The 19,566-nt window shown below is 38.3% G+C and overlaps 1 protein-coding gene across 2 annotated transcripts in view; it reads left to right on the forward strand.

Annotated features, from left to right (window-relative positions):
* Window positions 1-3,543: 3,543 nt before the first annotated feature.
* Window positions 3,544-19,566, forward strand: part of rreb1a (ras responsive element binding protein 1a) — a 57,762-nt gene continuing 41,739 nt past the window's right edge. For both annotated transcript variants that reach the window (XM_065294763.2, XM_065294762.2), the window contains exon 1: window positions 3,544-3,794. Coding sequence is in view for 1 of the 2 variants with exons in the window: in XM_065294762.2 (XP_065150834.2) it covers window positions 3,755-3,794 (40 nt within the window). In the remaining variant the exon portion in view is untranslated. The remainder of the gene's footprint in view (window positions 3,795-19,566) is intronic.

Consider the following 19,566-nt stretch of genomic DNA (forward strand, 5'->3'; position numbering starts at 1 on the left):
CTTGACTATAATTCTGACCCATACAATGTATTGTTGGCTATTGTCACAAATACAGTAGTATACCCATGCTACTTGACTGGTTTTGTGGTCCAGAGTCACATATTATAATAACAATAATTAAAAATAAACAAACATCCCAAATATCTATCCAGGGTTTTAAAAGAGCAAACAGGTTATTTAAATTTTATGAATAGCCCTAGGTTCTGGACAAGATAATAGTTTTTAGTTTTGCTAGATGACTAATAAATAATTAAGAATTGCTAAACAGACCAATTTTAATTAAATAATAAACCAAAATAATAATAATAACATTTGAATATATTAATATAAAAATAATGTTTAAGAATCAGAGTAAAAATAACAATCATCATTGTATAAAATGTATAATACATACAATATTACATAATACATAAATAAATACAATTATTGCCTAAACATATATATGGAATTGTGCAGGATGTTTACATTATTAGGATACATAGGACTAAGCAAAGTGTTAAAAGCTGTGAATCAGAGTACATTGAAATTGTCCATTAAGTTGTATGTTGAGACAATGTTAACGCATTAAATGTTTTTAGAAACATGCATAAATTGTATTTGTAGGCTTTTATCTTAATGTGTCTCCATACAGGAAAAATCTTATGGAATAAACACATCGACCAGCGCAGTTCTGCTCTTCACCAATAGATGGAGCCAATAACTTTTCCCATCCCTGCTGACTCGGTCCTGTTTCCTCTTTTCAGACCAACACATCATCACACCATTGATGAGAATCAAAGATGACTTTTATCATTTTAAAATCCTCAAATTAAAAGATGTACATAATTGATTGCTTTTATTTGTAAAGTGTTAAGTGTAGAAACAATTAAATAATATTTTCTGAAAAATCAACATCAGATTTAATTGTAATTAACACAAGCAACTTTTTTAATTGTAATAACAGATAAGATTAATTATAGTATACCATCCATATGAATTAATTAGAGCTGATAATCTAGACATACAGACCTAACATGAAATATTAGAAAGGCAGATCTAGTTGAAGTTGTCTTCTCATATCCTCTGCTTCCTTCTTCAACCTAAATAGTACATAGATTTACTTAATTTTAAAAAAAGTCCATTATTCGTCATATAAACCTCAGACGAGTGTTGCAATACAAGCAAGGTATTACATAATTTTATTTTTTGTGATTTAGTGAGTAAATTGTTCAAATTATTGTTTACACAGTAAAATTCATTTAAGTACATTTATTTATTTGGATATTTATTTATTTATTTATTTTTGCAGTGCATTTCTATTAATTTATTGGTTTAGATCAATATTTATCATTAAGTTGTTAGCAGGTAACTTATAAAAGCTTGATCTGATCCATGGCTTGAGATTGTGATCTGTATTGCAATGAGGAAGAAGAGTAGATGCTTGAGTGGTTGATTTATAAACATGCTATAATATGTTTGTCAGTGCTGTGTTGATTATCATATAATCATATAACTTGTTTCTGCCAAGTAAATAACTAAGTACGGCAACATCAAGGGATATACATGACAAACATGGTTTTACAGTCATCTGTCACCAAGGAAAACCAGTTTTTTTACTTCTCGCACCACTATCTTTCAAGAACCCGTATCATCTGTTGTAAATGCAATGCATTAGCATTTGATTATTTATGATGTGCAGTGCATGCTTGATGTAAAGAAATTATATAAGATGATACAGAGGAGAAATGCTTAGAGGTTTTACTACGTTTACTAAGTCATTAACTCAATATGCAATCATACACTATTTGTTGTTTTATCACTTTACTTTTTTAAAATACTTAATTTGTTTTGGCTGTTTTGGAATTAGTCTCCAAACTAGAAGCAGCCATATGCCGCCCAGGACAACCCAATCTACCTGATGATTATTTTCAAACAACAAAATCCATTAGGAATTCCTTTCGATTTATTGACAAACTGTTGTACATAACATGTTGCATCTTTAGTGCTTTGATGAGATGGCTTATGTATATACATCTCTGTAAAGTGTAAAGTTAGTTGGTTGGTATCTTCGGACTGTGGTGCTCTGAGGTATTCTTTCAGTCTTGTTCACAGAGGATAAAGGAAACCTTTTGTTGCTGTGAAAGGTTGTTCCTTAGCAACAGGGTTGCATTTGGAAGCCTTGGTAACGGTCAATAAATAACATCACTCTCAAGTTTCGGCTAGTTTGAAGATGGAGGTCTCACTACATCTTGTCTTTCTTTGCACGCTGTATTCACTCAGAGGATCATGAGCCATCTTAACATTTTAAACTAGCTGTGCTGCTAGTTTATATACAGGTTTGGTATGCTTTTAGGTTAATGATAATCAAACAAACCTTTAAATCACTCTGCTTGGATGTGAGCAGCCAACCATCTTGAATACTTTGGGAGGAAATCATAAACTACTCAAACAAGTTATTCATTGACCCATATCATGGCTGAACAGACCCAGCCTACCCTTCAAGATTCTGTGAGGAGTACCCACACCACCCATGTGTTAGGGCCTACATCAAAAACTTTAGCTGGAGATAAATGCATAAAACTCTAAACTTTAATTAAGCAGCTTCTTTACATATGGATGTATATGTAAGAGTATAAATCAAGTTCTGCCATTGCTTTTCATTTTATATCCAAAGCTAACTCAAAATTGATCAGAATTATAGAAAGATGAGATGTTGTAAACTTTAAATGTCATTTACGAATGATAGAGTCGTCTGTAGTCAATCAATTATATTATCCAGTATCACAGTGGAGTGAGATGGTTGGTTGGAAGTGTAATGGGGGCAGGTTTGGCCTGTCTGTCTAATCAGTCTGTGTGCTGCTGGAGGGGGAGGATGGGGAGGGTCTCATATCCTGCTATCAGTACAAGTAGGAATTTGCAGCTTTAACCACCAACAACAGACAAAACACTACATATATGATAAAACATGTAAAAGTAATGCATCTCTCAAAGTACTGTAGTTTAACACCTACCTTAAAAGTTTCCTATTTCTGGATTTTTTTGAGAGGGGGGGGGGCTGTTGCCCGTTGACAAAACTTTTACTCATTTTATATTTTCATGTTTGTACTTTATTTTTACTTTTTTTATTAGTCTTTTGTAACACTTAAAGTTAACATCTCATATTTGTTCCTGTTGTTTAACCCTAATGTGCTGTTTGGGGCATTTTCATGCAAAAAAAACTTTTGTATCAGATTGATACATCATTACTTATGAGAAATTTTACTTTTTGGCAAATTTATGATACAAAAGAGGATAAATGATTTAATAACATCCGTCAATGGGCAAAGATTGGGTTAGGGTACCATATTAAAATGATGTGAAGGGAAAATAAAAGGTTAATTTTTTTGGTTGATTGCACAGAGTAACTTTTGTCTGTGGGATGCTTTCTTAACTGCAGCTTCAGTAACACGCGTCCCCTTGGAGACTGGAGTATAAGCAACACGTGATACTCCGCCTTACTTATCAGCTTTAGAGGAGAGAGAGAGAGAGAGAGAGAGAGAGAGAGAGAGAGAGAGAGAGAGAGACGCAGTGGGAGGAAAACGAAATAAGCGTTTTCCTCTCCTCCCTAAAGCATCTCGGCGTGGGGGAATTGGGAGAGTGGGGACACTCAAAGGCAAAGTTGACGAACTTTGCTCATCTTTTTATAAACGCCATTTTGATTCCTGTCCGGAACAACTTTTGCAGCTTCTTTTTCTTTTTTCTTACTCTCTCTCCTCAGTTCATCATCACCATCATCATGTCTCGGCGTAAGCAACCCAACCCCAACAAAGTCAAACGTAAGTAACTCAGCTTTTCTAAAACACTTTTTTGGTCTGCTGTTTCTGTGTTTATTTGCTGTCTTTTATTTGGGTTTGTGTTGGGAGTCAGTTGGAAAGTTATTGCGGAGCAACAGGAGACTTTTCTTCCCAACTTCAGCTTCCTCGTTGCGCGAGACCTGATGCTCACGCGCACAGCCCAAACCTGCCTCAAACAACAGCGTTTCGCGTACCGTCGTTTTTCTGATACGGCGACGTTTAACTTTAAAGTTAATCTTTGGTAACTTTTTAAAACACCATATGGAAGTTGTTGCGTGTGGTGAAGGGGTTCAAAGTCTGTTGCTGTTAGCTAGCGGTAGCTAACGCGCTGTTGCTGCTGCTGTCGCGCGGAGCATCACACGCTCATCTCGCGTGCACTTTGATCGCCTCGGCTCGAGGCGCTTCTGCCACGTTTCCATATAGCTATCGATTAAATATTTCTTCGTTTTTAAAGGTAAACTATTCGGTATAGTTGCGCTGTTTTGGTTTGTGTTTGCTTGGTGTACTCCGAAAACAACCTGTTGCATCACAAAGTTTGTTTATCTATTTCGGGATGGCCTAAATTCGGAGATTAGACTGTTCAGGTGGTGCCTGAGGTAAATGAAGTTTAAAAAACGGTCTGTTGGTTTTGTTGTCAGAAATTTGTGTTTTTTAACATTTCTTTATAATAGTCGTATGTGAATCGTCAAGGTGAACGTGTTTGACGTGTTCATGTGTGATGTTAAAAAAGTTTTTTTCGATCGAACTGAAGGAATGGATGAGTCTGTCTCTCGGGAGACAGCAGCCGAGCTCGCGCTGGTTAGATAATGGTTGCTAGGCATTTTTGTTCCGTCTCTTTTCCGCCCCTCCTCGGTGAGGCAGAAACTTTAGGAGGCAGAAGGTAAACGTGGCAAATCCACTCGCCACCATCACCGACGTTGTTTTTAATCTACTTTTGGGAACTTTTTACATCTTTTTGTAAAACTCACGCGATAAAATACGCAGCTGTGAGCGATCGTTGGGGGTTGTGGCAAATGAGGATGTCGCGTTGCCTCTTTTTTTTGAGGTAGGGAGGAGAGGACGGATCCGGATGAGCAGTTCACATTCCATTACGAAATTCAACACTGTAGACGAGCAGGGCCTAGAGCTGCTGCTGCACTATCACTACACAGACATCATGGCTTCTCTCATCTCTAAATATAAGATCTTACGTGTCCATAAATAAAAGCCCCACGTGATCTGTCTTTAGTTTCATTGTAAAGATGATGTTATGCAAGTTCTTGGAGACATATTGTTTTAATGACAGGGCCTATTGATATCAAAGTTTCAGTCATGTTTTGTATGACCATGTTTGAGGCCTTGTAGCCAGTATTAAAGGATCAGCTTGATGATGTTGTGGCTAAAGGAGAAGGATGTTTCCATTAAGTTTTGGTTTGTTTTCCTTTTGGCTAAAACTAAGGAAAAAGTTAGGAAAGTACTCATGTTTATGTTTTTTGTTGTTTTTAATAGAATTAAGCTTAGGCAAATAATAGAATTGGTGCAGTTTAGCGCTGTCTGCTGACAAACTACAGAATAATTGCTGGTTTCAGTCGAGCTTAACTAATGGTTTATGAAGTGTCTAGTGTTTTCAACAAACATACGCACGATGTAGTAAATGAGATCCCTGAGGAAAATGGGAAAGGATGTTGAACAGTCAGGAAGTGCTTAAAATGTATGTTTTAGCTCATGCATGTTGCCATATTTTGTTACTGGCATAATGTTTTTTATATAGTGGTGTGTGAAATGCATTAATGGGTTATTGCTTTTTTCATTGAAACATTGTTCAATCTGCATTCTCAATGATCTACTGTCCAGTGACTCATGGCATTTTTATTTAGTGATAATTAAAAGTGTCTTCCTCCCTTGGGTCTGTGTAAGTGTCCTGGGTATTGCGATTATCTCTAAATTCATTATAGCAATTCCCAAGATGCCTTCTTTACAGCAGCCAAACTCTTTAACCATTTTACAACTCACAAATGATCAAATTGTTGTCAAGATTAAATCAAATAAAATTGATTTAAATAGTTTATGCCCCACCCCTGTCTCCATATTTGTATATTTTTTTGGTATCTTTGATAATGCTACAACATTGTCACATGGTATGGTAGTCTAATTTTGTGGTCTTGCAATTACGTAATAAAGAAGGTCCTGTTATCCTGATGGAGAGGGACCTGCTTTTGGCCTAGAAGTTTGACTGGCTGGCTCTTTGGCTCACGGGCTATATTTATCCTGCCTTTTTTAGATAAGATTATATTCCATCCCTCCGTGTGGCGTGGAACGGAGGCAGGGAAAAATTTTGATGGAGTGAGAGATGGAGGAAAATGAGCTCCAAGGTGCATTTGGAGGTGACACACTTTAAGCTGTATTGTTGTATACACGCTAGATTAAGCAGTTGCTAGCAATTGGGTGAACCTGTTTTAGGATTTGTTTTGTTGGGATAAGCACGCAAATAAACTGGTGTTTTAGTCCGACGAGGGGTTCATTTTAGAATAGACTTGCATACACATGCTTGTTTCGATGTAGGTGCCTACAAGAATAGGTTTGGGCCCTGACACTTCAGCCCTGGCTATATTTGTGGTTGTCTCGGTTGAAGTCCATCTCTGCCTATACTTTGTTAATGCAGTGAGAAGAATGCAGACATTTTATGAATGCTGTCTCATTATAGTTCAGCAGTCTAGATGTGTCATATATGGGATTGAGGGCCAAACAACAAACCTTTCTTGTGATTTCGGGTGACTGTTGTCATGGTCTACACAAGCAGCATTTATCTTTACCTGTAAAAACATGTTTAGTTCTCCAAAACCCAGCAGCAAAAACAGGTATATTTCAAAACAACATGATAATGTACTGGTCCAATGGCTTGACCAATACACTTTTGCTAAGAAAAGCATCATTGTTACTGTTTCTATTGCTTAGGATGAAAGGTTTAGGCTAAAATACTACATGATTGGTACCCCACATTGTGAACCTGGTGGATGATTCAGTTGGCGTCAATATCCCAAAGAGTTACACTGAGGGAAAGACTATTAAAGTCATGAATAACAAAGGTACTTGGAGAGGTTTCTGTTGACTTGCGCTAGAAACCAACCATCCAGAAGAACCTAGCATCAAGGTGGTGAGTGTTGTACCAACACTCATGCTCTTTTTTTGAAATGATGCATTGGATATTGCCTTCTTTCGTTATGCTGTTGAATAGTCAGTAACTATAGGATTGTGTGGCAAAACCTTTTAATCAGAGCACTGACCCAATCATCTGTTGTGTTAAGCAGTCATCAGGCTAATGGGCCATCATGGGCTTTTTGACGAATAGCTAAAAAACACATCTGAAGCCCTGTTGCGGTTGCTTGCCTTATCACCTCTCCCCGCTTCTCCCCCGAGTTGCTTCAACCAGCAAATAAAGTTGGTATTTGCTGAGAGTTCAAAGTCTAACCCAATGTCTATCACCGATGTGAAAGAATGCCACAATGGAGGAGAGGACAGGATAGGGAGGCAGGGCAGCGAGAGAGAAAAAAAAAGAGTTTCCAGCAAGAGGAGATGAGAGGAAAGACAGGAAGTGAAACTTGCCTCTTCTCTGAGGTGGAGGGGGAAGAGATGAAGGAAGTGTACGAACAATAGTTAGTTAGCCGCTTGGCTGTCTTCCTTTCATTGAAATTCATAGCTCGATGACCCTAATGAAGTTTTCACAATCAACAGTAGCATATTCTCCTTCTCAAAACTTTGTCCTGCTTGTTCGTAAAACGGCATGACAGTTCATACGGGTGGAAAAGTGCGATCATAGCATGGAGCGAGTGATGTTCGACTCTTTTTCTGTCTCGGCTCTCATTCTCAAGCCTGTAGCTTGCTTTCTCCCTCCCTGCCTGGCTCTCTCTTGCTGACTAAACAGTTTTGTCAGCTGGCAGTTGCTTGCAGGATTTGCGATAGCTTCTGGAGGCTGGGACAAGGGGGAGGGGTGGTACTCACAGGCAGCACTTGTTGCTTAGTGGAGCTGGCTGAGGGAGGGAGCGGGAGCGGGGAGGGAGGAGAGGGTGGAACAGACAGACCGAGGGTGGTTGTAGAAAGGGAAGAAAAAGAGCAACAGCATCGCCCAACCAGTTTTTGCATGAGAGGGAATGCAAAAAATACAGTTGCTAGCTTTACATAATCATGCAGTTTTTCTAAAAAAAAAAAAATGCATTCATTCTAAATCTAATGCGACTCTCTGCATGCGTCGCCTACAGTTTAATAGGTTTAGGAAGCCATGACCTCTCTAATTTCCCAAGAAGGGTATTTTGCCTATGCTTAGTTAACAATAGGCGATGTGTGTATTTTCCACATTTGAGGACATGCAGAAAGGCCTTGGTGTAAACGGTGCAAATCTGGTCTTATGTCAGATGTTAATCGAAAGCCAAGGGGAGTCTGTTTGCTTCTGTTCGCTCTGCAACACTGCCACTAGACTGACAACAAATATAGCCTGCAAGGATGAGCTGCCTTAATGACATCTTACCTTGGAGCTGCAGTGCATGCTGGGAAAAGATGTAATCCTGCGGTGCAGCTCAGCTAACATAAGATGTTGACAGCATCTGTTGTTGACATTTATGGTCATTGTTTTGCAAGTAGTTTGCGTACCTTAGCTTGTATTGTATGTTTATGATAATAATTAGTGGTAATTGCTTGGCCAAGTTAAAACAGGCATTATGTTGACGACGGGAGCAGAACTTCATATGTCATATTATTACACGGCTCTCTGGAATGCTTGATTCTGATTGGTCAGTTGAGACATTTGCAGGTTCGTTCTTTTCAAATAATAACCGCTCCAAATTAATAACGCATAGCCGGACTACTTGCAAGAGTAAAATCGCTCCGCGCCAAAGATCAATGAGATCTTTATCTGTTTGGCGCCATCTTGTGACAAACACTGGACAACCACGACAAGACACAGACAGCGTACTGAGACTGAACTTGACAAAATAGAGCATGACAGCTACGAAGCCAACACACAAAAAAATACAGAATGGGCATTAAAACTTCTCAAAGACTGGCTAAAAGAGAAAAAATGGAGACAGACAAGTATGAAGCAGAGGATCTTAATAAGGTATTACGATCATTTTATGCATCTGTGCAAAGTTTCGCGGAAGGATAAAAATGTTAATTTAAAACAAATATGCCAATAAAATGTTTCAAATTCATATTCATGTCCAGTTTTTTTTCTTATGTGGCAAGTAGCCGTGTAATAAGCGGAATAATGTAGAGGCAGCCGGTAGTTATTGGGAAATAAGCCCCTTCAGTGTGATACTGAAGGGGCTTCGCGTCGGGTCCTGATCACACTGTCGGGGCTTATTTCCCAATAACTACCGGCTGCCTCTACATTATCCCTTACTTAACACGCTAGCATAGTAAAGTGCTAAAAAAATCCAGTTTTCTTTTTGCATGTCCGCTAAATGCAATACAATGGAGCGTTGTAGTGAAAGTTGTGCTGTACTGCTTCCTATTTGAAGTTGGCCTGTGTAGAACTGGTAATTAAACTTCCCCCTAGCTGTTTATCCAGCAATGGATAAGGAACAGATAATTCAAGTGCATAACAACCTTCCCAGTCATCCTTGTCTTCTAAACCGAACCATACACGTAACCCATCCACACCCACACGCATAATGTCCTCCTGCCTGCGCTGAAAAGGTACTGTTGTTTGTTCTGCAAACAGAGGACACGCCTCGTATCCACAGAGAATGAAGCGCATGCCCCTAGTCCTGCTGTTCCTCAGGCTTGTAAAGAAGTAGGCCACACACCTTCTTGCAGCTCTTGTGCAAACACATGGGCCTCTCTACCTGAGAGCATCCCTTTGCACAGCTGCTGGGAGCGTAGGGGGGATGGGAGGATGAGATTACTGGACTGGCCTTGGGACGAAGGCGGAGACAGGGAGTGAGTGAAGGAGGGGGTCGGAGAACATTGAGTGAGGTTTGGGGAAGGGAGGCAGGAACTCGTGGCTTTGAAACTTCGCTCGTGTTCCTTTTTTGTTACTCTTACTGAGGCCTTGAGTAGTGATGGAATGAGGATCTGACAAACTTTTTGTCTTTACTTTTGTAAAATAAAAAACTTGTATCTGCAAGTTTAGATGAAGTAGTTGGTTGCGCTTTAGTACTTATTTCACACACATTCAGAACTACTTGAGATTCCAGTTAACACCGTCTGACTAAGATGCGTGTCAGTCGTACCACACGAAGTTAATGCAGAAGAATCATAAAGGCATGAATGGTTCCTAAAAGCCACACCTAAGACAAAACTTAACTCCTATAATTCACCGCGAACTGTGACATGCATGAAGTCATGTGCTTGCATCACACATCAGTGGTCAAAATCACACTACATGATTTATTTTGAAACTGACTCTGCCACGCTCACGCTGTTTACGGACATCAGCATTAGAAAAGATAGCAGATGCTGATAAGATTGCTACTGTTTCCAAAATAAAAGCGTCTCACTGATGGAGCCATGGTGCGAGGGTTGAATGGGTTTCTAAGGTGGGTGTTCGATCCCAGTTTAGAGCTGTGAATTTGAACGGCCAGGTGAAAAGGTAAAGGTGTGTCTGCCTCTGGTCTGGGGTTAATGGTACACTGTCAAGCTCCCATGGGAAACGTGGAGTCAATGGGGCAGGCTCTGCTGACGCGCCCCTGAGGAGAATGCACAAAAGATAGCGAGCATGGTTCTTTCTTCTCCAGAAACTGGGCCTTTCTCATCAGGGGCTGTGTACACAATGAGCAGACAGAAACGCTGCCCTCCTTCAACACCTACTTCACAGCAAGCCCGCACGTTTAGATATTTCTGAGGGAACCACCCAGAAGACATTTCAAAATGGTTAAATCTGTGAAGTAGTGTAAACTAAAAATAGGGTGAGTCTCATGAAACAGCATCTGGATTATATTTCACCTCTACCCAAATGTTCTCAACAATGCAATGAATGTCTATTTTTTATTACTTGTACATCATTCTCTCAGGATACAATAATACAAAATTACTACCAATTGGTAAAATTAAAACTTTAGTTTTACATTAGGTAAAAATTTGTATAAATATATATTTTTTATTTTTTACGCGTTACCGACTGAAGGCATTTTTTAAGCTGGTCAAACTTGACTCAACTTTTTACAGTAAAAATTTAGTGTACCAAATATTTTTATGATTTTAATTGTGATTTAAATAAAATTTTATAATTTTAATTATTTGGGTCAATGACGTGAAGTTCATTATTTTGTGTCAGTATGGTTCAATTAAATGTAAAAGGGTTAAAATGTTAAAATATATTTGCAGATTACTTGCATACATTCTCTCTTTTAGGAACCAAGTCTAAGATAATTGTATGCAATAAAAAATTGCATTTTGACAGAATATTTGGGGGATAATTGCTAAACTGTCAATGTGGTGTAACCGGTCTGTGTCAATTGGTGTAACTAGTATTTCTTTAAATGAAAATATAAATGTATTCATAAAAAATGTGTTGAATAAAATATAATCATCTAGTTACATACATTTTTGCATCATTTTTCAAAGATTATTTAGAAAAATTTGTCTGGACAAATATTACAAAAACAAATTAAAGCTTACATTTAGAAATCATTAATAAACTAATAATTTAAAAAATTTTATGATTATGCTTACATGCCATGAAGTTGGATAAAATATTTAATATTTCTCGTTCTTTGGCGCAATTAGCGATTACACCATTTGACATTTTCAGGTCCATAACTTTCATAAAAATGGTGCAAATGTAATTTTTTATTGCATACAATTAACATAAATACACTATGTGCATTGAAATAAACCTGATGCATGCTTTTAAAAAACGATTTTTAAAAATATTTTTGAATTTCTCATCTTGCCCAAGCGTTTTGTCACTGACCCATTTACATTTTTTTCATTTAGCTTAACAAATTAAGTTCAACAATTTCAACTTGTTTGTGCAAGTTAGGTCAACCTATCACAAGTCAAAACTTAAAATAGTAGGTTGTAGGGATGCTCATATCAGTTAATTTTCCCGACCGACAACCGTAGCTTCTAAACCGAACATTAACCGTTAACTGATAAGATTTTAATATGAAATTGTCATTGAGTAAAAATACAGTTGACGGTTGTCTGTGAACTAGTAAAAACAAAACATTTAATTTGAACGTGCAAACAGCAGCCACAGATCAACAACAGAACCAGGATTCATACATTATCAGATATTCACGCAACATTACCTTATTAAAAAGCACGCGATCGGTCCAGTAGATTAATATCCAAAGGACAGATTGTCTCCGTTTCATCTACCACAGTGGTCATTTCAAAAGCAGGACGCTTTTCAGAAAGTTTTGGTTTTGCGTCGTCTTTGGTTTTACGTCGTGCAAACAGCAGCCACAGATCAAAAACAGAACCAGGATTCATACATTATCAGATATTCACGCAACATTACCTTATTAAAAAGCACGCGATCGGTCCAGTAGATTAATATCCAAAGGACAGATTGTCTCCGTTTCATCTACCACAGTGGTCATTTCTAAAGCAGGACGCTTTTCAGAAAGTTTTGGTTTTGCGTCGTCTTTCTCCGTTTGTCCAAAAAGAGCTAGATGTTTATGATTAGGGTCAGAGGCCATCAGCGAACGTCTGACCGGATGTGCGCAGACGGACCGCGTCATCTTGCGCGGACACGCGCGCGTCTCCGTTCAGCTTCCAAACACGCATACAAATGATTTCTCATACAAATGATTACTTTATCAGACCGTCAGGGCAGCAATCATTTGTGTCATTTACAGGACATTCACAAATTAAAGATAGAAAAGTGGCGAAATGTCTGTCGGCTCATGAGGACACACACCATGTATTAACAAATATTTTTTATTTTAACTGATAATGTTAATCGGTCATAATTTCTTACCTTCGGTTAACGGTTAAACGGTCAATGTGAACATCCCTAGTAGGTTGAATTGACCAAGTTGTTTTAACTTAATGCAATTATTTAACATGTTGTCAGCAGGCAAACAATAAGATTAGTCTACTATTTCTTTGCATTGAGTGAAATGGGAGTGAACTTTGATCCAGATTATGACCTTGAAAGTTTTTTTTGATTTACACCAGGTCAACAACAAATAAGACCAATTTATATAAATATAAAAAGCAAGGCATGTTTCACCATTTCTTTAGACCAGACTTTCATGCATCACTTGTGTTAAACAAACGAATGCCATTAAATAATTCTCTGTCACCAGTTTTGCTGGTAGGATTTCACTTTGTGGTTAAAAACAGCAGCGTGTTTAAATGCAGTATAAGCCAACCTGTCTCTACCTGCCAACAAGATTACAAGTATGGATGAACAGTAACGGCCATTTCAAAACATCTTCATCACAGTTAGTCATCAGAAAATGTTGTAGATGCCGTTAATTTCTCCCCTTCTTGTTTTTTCCTCTGTCCTCAGCATCACTTACGACACTTTTGTCAAGGAGTATTATCATTAACCAGAAGGTTTGATCTCTGCTTGTGAACTTTGTTACCGAATGATTCAGAAAAGGTAATAATAAACTTAATCAGAGAGAAGAAAAGATAAACCCCACTGTTGATTGGCTCGCAAGAAAACCAGATCAAGGGTCTATCTAAAAAGACTTTAACGTTTGTCGGCAGCTCAGACAAAATGGCTGCTTGGCTCATCTTTGCTCCAACCACAAAATACTGTCTAGTAAAATTTAACTTATGATCTTCATAAAACCCATAAAAAATCAATTCAGGATCTACTGCACAGGCTTTAAAACTAGGCACTTATTAGGCACTTATAGTTTTGGATGATGATGAATCTTTCTTGATGTTTGAAGTTTGTTAATTTTTTTATTTAACTCATTTCACCTGTCTGACTGGTGTCTCTTTGCCATAATCCTTAATAAAGGTCGTTAAAAATATTTAAAAAATCTTGTAACTGCCGTCTTAATGATAGTTGGATTCGTTTTTGCTCTTTTGCGTTGTTTTTGCCTTTCAAAACACCATCGATTTTATTAATTCACCTGATAAAATGGTTGTGTTCAAGCCTCTTGTCTGTGTTTGTGATTCAAACGCCTGTTTCTTGCCTTTCTAAGGAAATGGCCTATCCCACAAGACTGTGTGCGAGCATGTTAGACTTCTTCTGAACAGGAAATGGTGGATACTGGATGTTTTTTCAGGTTTTCAAAATTATGATAAGTATTGTGCTTATTAATTGTAGGTAAATAAGAGGTTTCAGTCATTTTGCCAGAAAAAGCATCCAGGGAAAGAAATTCTTGGTGGCCCTTATAGCTCCTAATCTCACTCCTTTGTTACTGGTAAACATTAAATGCTTAAACAGGCCGTAGTCTTATAATCTCAAGCCAAATGAAAAAGTGTTTGGTGCTCTTCGAAATCATTAAGAAGGAAACCAGAACATTTTCCATTGTGGAACAATGTAACGGTTTCGGCTAAGCTTGTTTGCCTTTGTTTTGAAAGTTGTAATTGTCCTTTCTTGCGTGTTTTAACCCCTTTTCATCCTTTGAGAACCTCAGTGTTTAAAGCTGTCACCCACCCACCAATCTGTACCCACTCTGGTGCCGGCTTACATCTGATGGGACCTTCTTTATCAGTCTGTGGGCAAACATTAAAGGGGGGCTATAGAGATGGAAATTAGGCCTTTGCGGCAACTGTAGCCAGAATGCTGGTGCACTAACGCCTCTACAGAGTGTCAAGGAATTACAAAAGAGATTGGTTTGTAATGACCACCCCTCCTTTGACTTTTGCCATGCTTGAACTTGCTTTCATTTATGTATTAGCTGATGTCAGTCGGATCTGTCAATGAAGATGGGTTGAGTTTAATTGACTCTTAAAGGACAATGCACTGATGTTGAACTGTACGGACACTATTGTCATACAACGGATGCGTTTGTGCACATTTGTCCATATTGTTGCAAATGGTCCGGGGAACACAAAGTATATCTTATAGCACTAACTATAATTTGGTTAGAATAAAAGTGTCTTTCAAATGCATGAATGTAAATGTTATGCATTTGGATGTACGGTTGAGCTACTTTCCAGTTTGCCATTTGGCTGAATCGATCAAGTTTGGATTTGATTGGGAAATGAATTATCTTGCACCAGTTTCTTTGTTTACAGACTTTTGTAGGATGGTCAGCCTGATGCTAAACACCACATTTGAGGAAAAAAAGCACTCAGGACTTTAACACTCTCAGCCTTCAAATTCTCTGAAGTTTCAACGCCTCAACCACCCCCTGTTCTACATGAATCGCTTCCTTGTAGGAGCGTGTCCTCAGGCAGCAGCCTATGTAGAGAGACCCTGCAAAGCAACTCTGGAGCTGTACGAAAGAAAAAAACAATGTGACTCTTATTTCACGCAGGGGAGGAGGGGGGAGGCAGTACGTGATGCGATGCTAGGGAGTCGCTTCAGCGTAGCCGAAAAGCCCTCCGCGTCAGCATACGCTGGAGTGTGATGGATGACCCCTGCTGCAACTGCCGGCCTGGTTGTCACTCAGGCGGACGGCAATAGCAAACAGCTGGCAGCCGGGGCTGCGATTGGCTGAAGGGAGTCACATGGGCTGGGTGGGTGGCTGCCACTACGGCTTGATGTTTTGGCCTTGTACATCCCTGGTTTGGAGTTTAGGCCATGCAACATTAAGCAAAAGCCAATAGAGGACCAGAAGGGAGGGGAGGTGCACAACCAATAAAGTGATTGAGGGAAAAAAAGGGAGTGAGGGAATGACTGAAGATAGCATCAGAGCTGCTCCGTCAGTACTAGGCTTTCACAACTAACTTTCTTCTTTGGCGAAGGAAAAAAATGAACAGCCACAAATCATGCATGGTCACCGCATGCCTGGATATGTGTAGTGTGTGCACATATGAGCGGCTAGAGATAGTCTCAGCATCAGCTCCATGAAGGCTGTATTCTTCTTGGCTTTACAAAGAGCTCCATTATAGTATGCTGAAAAGGCATATTTGCCTAGTTCGACATCAGTCTCCCCTCCAGTCGTTTTACTTTTCGTAGTCTTCCAAACATATGATGGAAAACCTAAAGTGGCAGCCCGCCAGCCTCCAAACCTGACTAGCACGTTATTTCGCAGCAGATCGCAATCATGTGCAACTTTGTCTGTCTTTGTTAAAAGTGATAGACAATAACTGTGGAGCCTTTGCGTTAGTAGTGTTTGTTTATTCGGTTTCGTTCACTTTGAACTTGGGAACAATTGCGAGGGAATCCCTTTGGAGTGCTGTTGCATTCATTGTGAAGTAGATACAGGATGTGTGTGCGACAGCATCGCGGGTCTCATTCAGGATGACTTGTAGGAGCTTGCTGGAGTTGCAGGCCTGAAAAGGCCTGGAGGTACCCTCACCCCACCTCCTCCTTTTCTCCTCCTCGTCTCTTTGTGTTCTCAGGTGTGTAGAGATTTTAGAGCGTATTTTATGAAACCTGCAACCACACCTACACCTCAACGGTGCGTAAAACAGAGATGTTATCAGCAGCATCTCTTCACTTGTATTGTGAGATTAGTTTTTTATGGTGCGGCACAGCGCGTTTAGTTCCTTAGCAAAGCCTCACAGGAGTTTTTATTTTATTTTATTTGCTTTAAATCTTGCATGTTTGCATTAACATTCATATTGTCGTGATGAATTGAAAATGAGACAAAAAAGTCAGTAGTGGCTGTTGAGATAGAAACCCACTTACATGAATTTAAATAAATGTTGTGCTTTCTCATATAGGGCGTGGTTAGGATGCTGTGCTATGTAGAGGTTAAAAGTTCTGCTTTTCTGAAGTTGATCAGCAGTTGTGTAATGTTAGGGATGCAGTGATTAACCAGTTTCATTATTAACCGTGCTTTAAAATGTCATGGTTAAGAAATCATAAAGGTTTCGTAACACCACATGTTTCTGTTTCAAACCAGATCCATAAGCCACCAAAAGGCACACATGTCTTGATGCAGAATGGTTGGCGCATTGTAAGACAAACCTAGGCAAGAGCGTTTTCGAAAAAATATGGACGTGCCTCTTGGTTGTTCGTGGATTGGAAAAGATTCACACTCCAGTAGGAGCAATGCAGCATTAAAAAACTCGCGGATAATGCCCGGGTGTGGTGCTGGTTGTCAGACTGACTTCAAATAATTACGTTATTTTAGGTATTTTAACGAGTTACATTTAATGAAATAATAGTATGAGGAGAGCTCCACGATTCTGTATAAAATAAAGATCACGATTCTCAAGAACCTTTTTATTTTAAAGATTTACAACCCCTGAACATTTGGTTAACAAACAGGATGGCAATAAAATAAGACATAATACTCCGTAATAAGCCCACACTCCAGAATAATGTCAGGGTTCTTGTCAGACGTACCTGCGCATTGCTGTGCCTCAATTTTTTCTCTATGGTTTTTGTTTCTTTCTATCTAACTTCTCGGCGAAACCATCCACTGTACCGGTGGAGCGAGCACGATAAAAATCTGGCTTGCACAATACCCCATGTGTAGGGCTGGGATAAACGATTATTTTTTTAACGATTAATCTAGCGATTATTTTTCCGATGCATCGGTTAATCTAACGATTCATTTTATCAGTCCGATTCGACTTCGATTCGATTCTCGATTAACTCCCCATTAATTAACTAATAGCAATTTATACATGTTGATTTACATATCTGAATGTAAACATTTCAATATATGTTGATTGCTCTTGAAATTTCAAAATAAAAAAAGACTATACAAGTGCAAAATAATGCATTCTTAGTCAGAGGTAGCATTTAATAAAGCGTTTGCAGCTCGTACTGTGCAGTTTAGTAACAGTATAAAAATCTCAAGTTCACATTAATTTATTTTGCATGCATTTATGAGCAAAACCTCTTCAATGTGCCTTTTGATGATGGTCACACAGTGTAATTTTTATAACTTGATTTGTTTAATCCACATTGTTTTCGTCCATGTAATGACAGATATAAACACAATTAGACTTAAGAAGCACATACATTATTAAATCTCTTTCTCTTAAGTTTATTAAGATAGATGAGGACTCATTTACTGCTGTACAGAGAGTGAATGAAAGCGCAGTCTATGGCAACAGTGTGTTTTTACATATTTCGTTGCTTTGTGTTAAATTGCTCAAAGTCATGACTGTTTAAAACACACTTGGCATCACATTCATGATTTTATGGTAAAATTAGACTCTTTCGCGTCAATCCACGAGCATTTAAACCATAAACAAAGCACTTTCACTTTAATTGAGCTTGAGCAGTGCAGTAGAACCGACGCAGAAACGATCGCAGCACGGTTGCTACAGAGCCGCGAGCTCGCGCTGCTCATGCGGCAGGGTGCGTGCTTGTTAACATGGGCGCTGAAAAAACATGCGCCGCTTACGCACTGCTCACACTTGCTGTGAAGCCGGCGTGGACTGGAGCCACTCGCGTTGCTACTACTCTACGGCCCCGCCTTTTTGGGTCTGACGAATCGACGCGCATATTTGCGTCGACGTCGTCGATTACGTCGACGCGTTGTCCCAGCCCTACCCATGTGACGTCAAGACGTCATCGCAGACGCTGTTAGACGCTTCGTCTTTTCTCTGTAAAAATATATACCTGAATCAAAGAAATGCTGGATGAAGAATCCAATTAAGGGGTCGAATGGAGATCACGATCTTTTAATGATTAATCGTGCAGCTAATGAGTTAACGTGCTAACGTTGCCAGCCCTAATATTCATATTTGATTTATGTGTAATATTAAGCTTTCAAGATGATTCGCAGAACATGGTCCAGCATGACCCTGCGTTATTATTCGTTTTGAAAGGTTATTATAATTTTTACTTAAACTTAAAAAATAAATCAAATAATAGACTTATTTTCATATTCGTAAAAAGATCATTCAAACGAATACATATTTACTGTATCATTTATGTTTCAAAAGGCAGCTATACTGTTTAGGTCAAAGCCATCTAGGTTATTTTTTCACCATGTTTCCAAGTACTCTACTTGCATCTAGGGCTGCATAACAACTAATCCCAACTAATCGTTTGCAGAATAAAACATTTTGTTTACATCATATATGTGTGTTTACTGTGTATAATAATTATGTATATATAAATACTCACACGCATGTATAATTTTAAGGAATTTGTGTCTATATATTAATTTATAATATAAATTATATATAAATATAAAAATGTATATACACATGTAAATATTTCTTAAATATATACATGCATATGTGTAAATGTATATAATTGTTATACACAGTACACACACATATATGATGTAAACAAAAACTTTTATTTTGCAAACAATTAGTTGTGATTAGTTGTTATGCAGCCCCACTTTCGTCCAAAAGAATTGTAGAAAAAAATGCACAAACTGAAAATACAAAAGACTTGTTTAAAAGTATGTTCATTTGATATTATACATGAATTTTATCAAATTAAAGGGATAGTTCACCCAAAAATAAAAATTATGTCAATATTTATCTCTCATGTGTATTATCATGTATATTTTGATAAAAACAAAAGAAGACATTTTGATAAATAATAGTAAACAACCGCTGATTACAATCAACTGTGTGCTTACCATCAGTTATTAAAATATCTTCTTTTGTGTCCATCAGAAAAAAAATCATACAGGTTTATAACAACATGAGGATAAGAAAATGATGACAGAATTTTCCTTTTTTTCATTGAAACCATCGCTTTAAAGAATGCATAATAATCCAACAATTGTTGCATCACTAGTTAGATGTGAGTTTCAGGACACAAAGATGT

This window comes from Paramisgurnus dabryanus, chromosome 22 (genome assembly GCF_030506205.2).
Source record: "Paramisgurnus dabryanus chromosome 22, PD_genome_1.1, whole genome shotgun sequence".
Lineage (NCBI taxonomy): Eukaryota > Metazoa > Chordata > Actinopteri > Cypriniformes > Cobitidae > Paramisgurnus > Paramisgurnus dabryanus.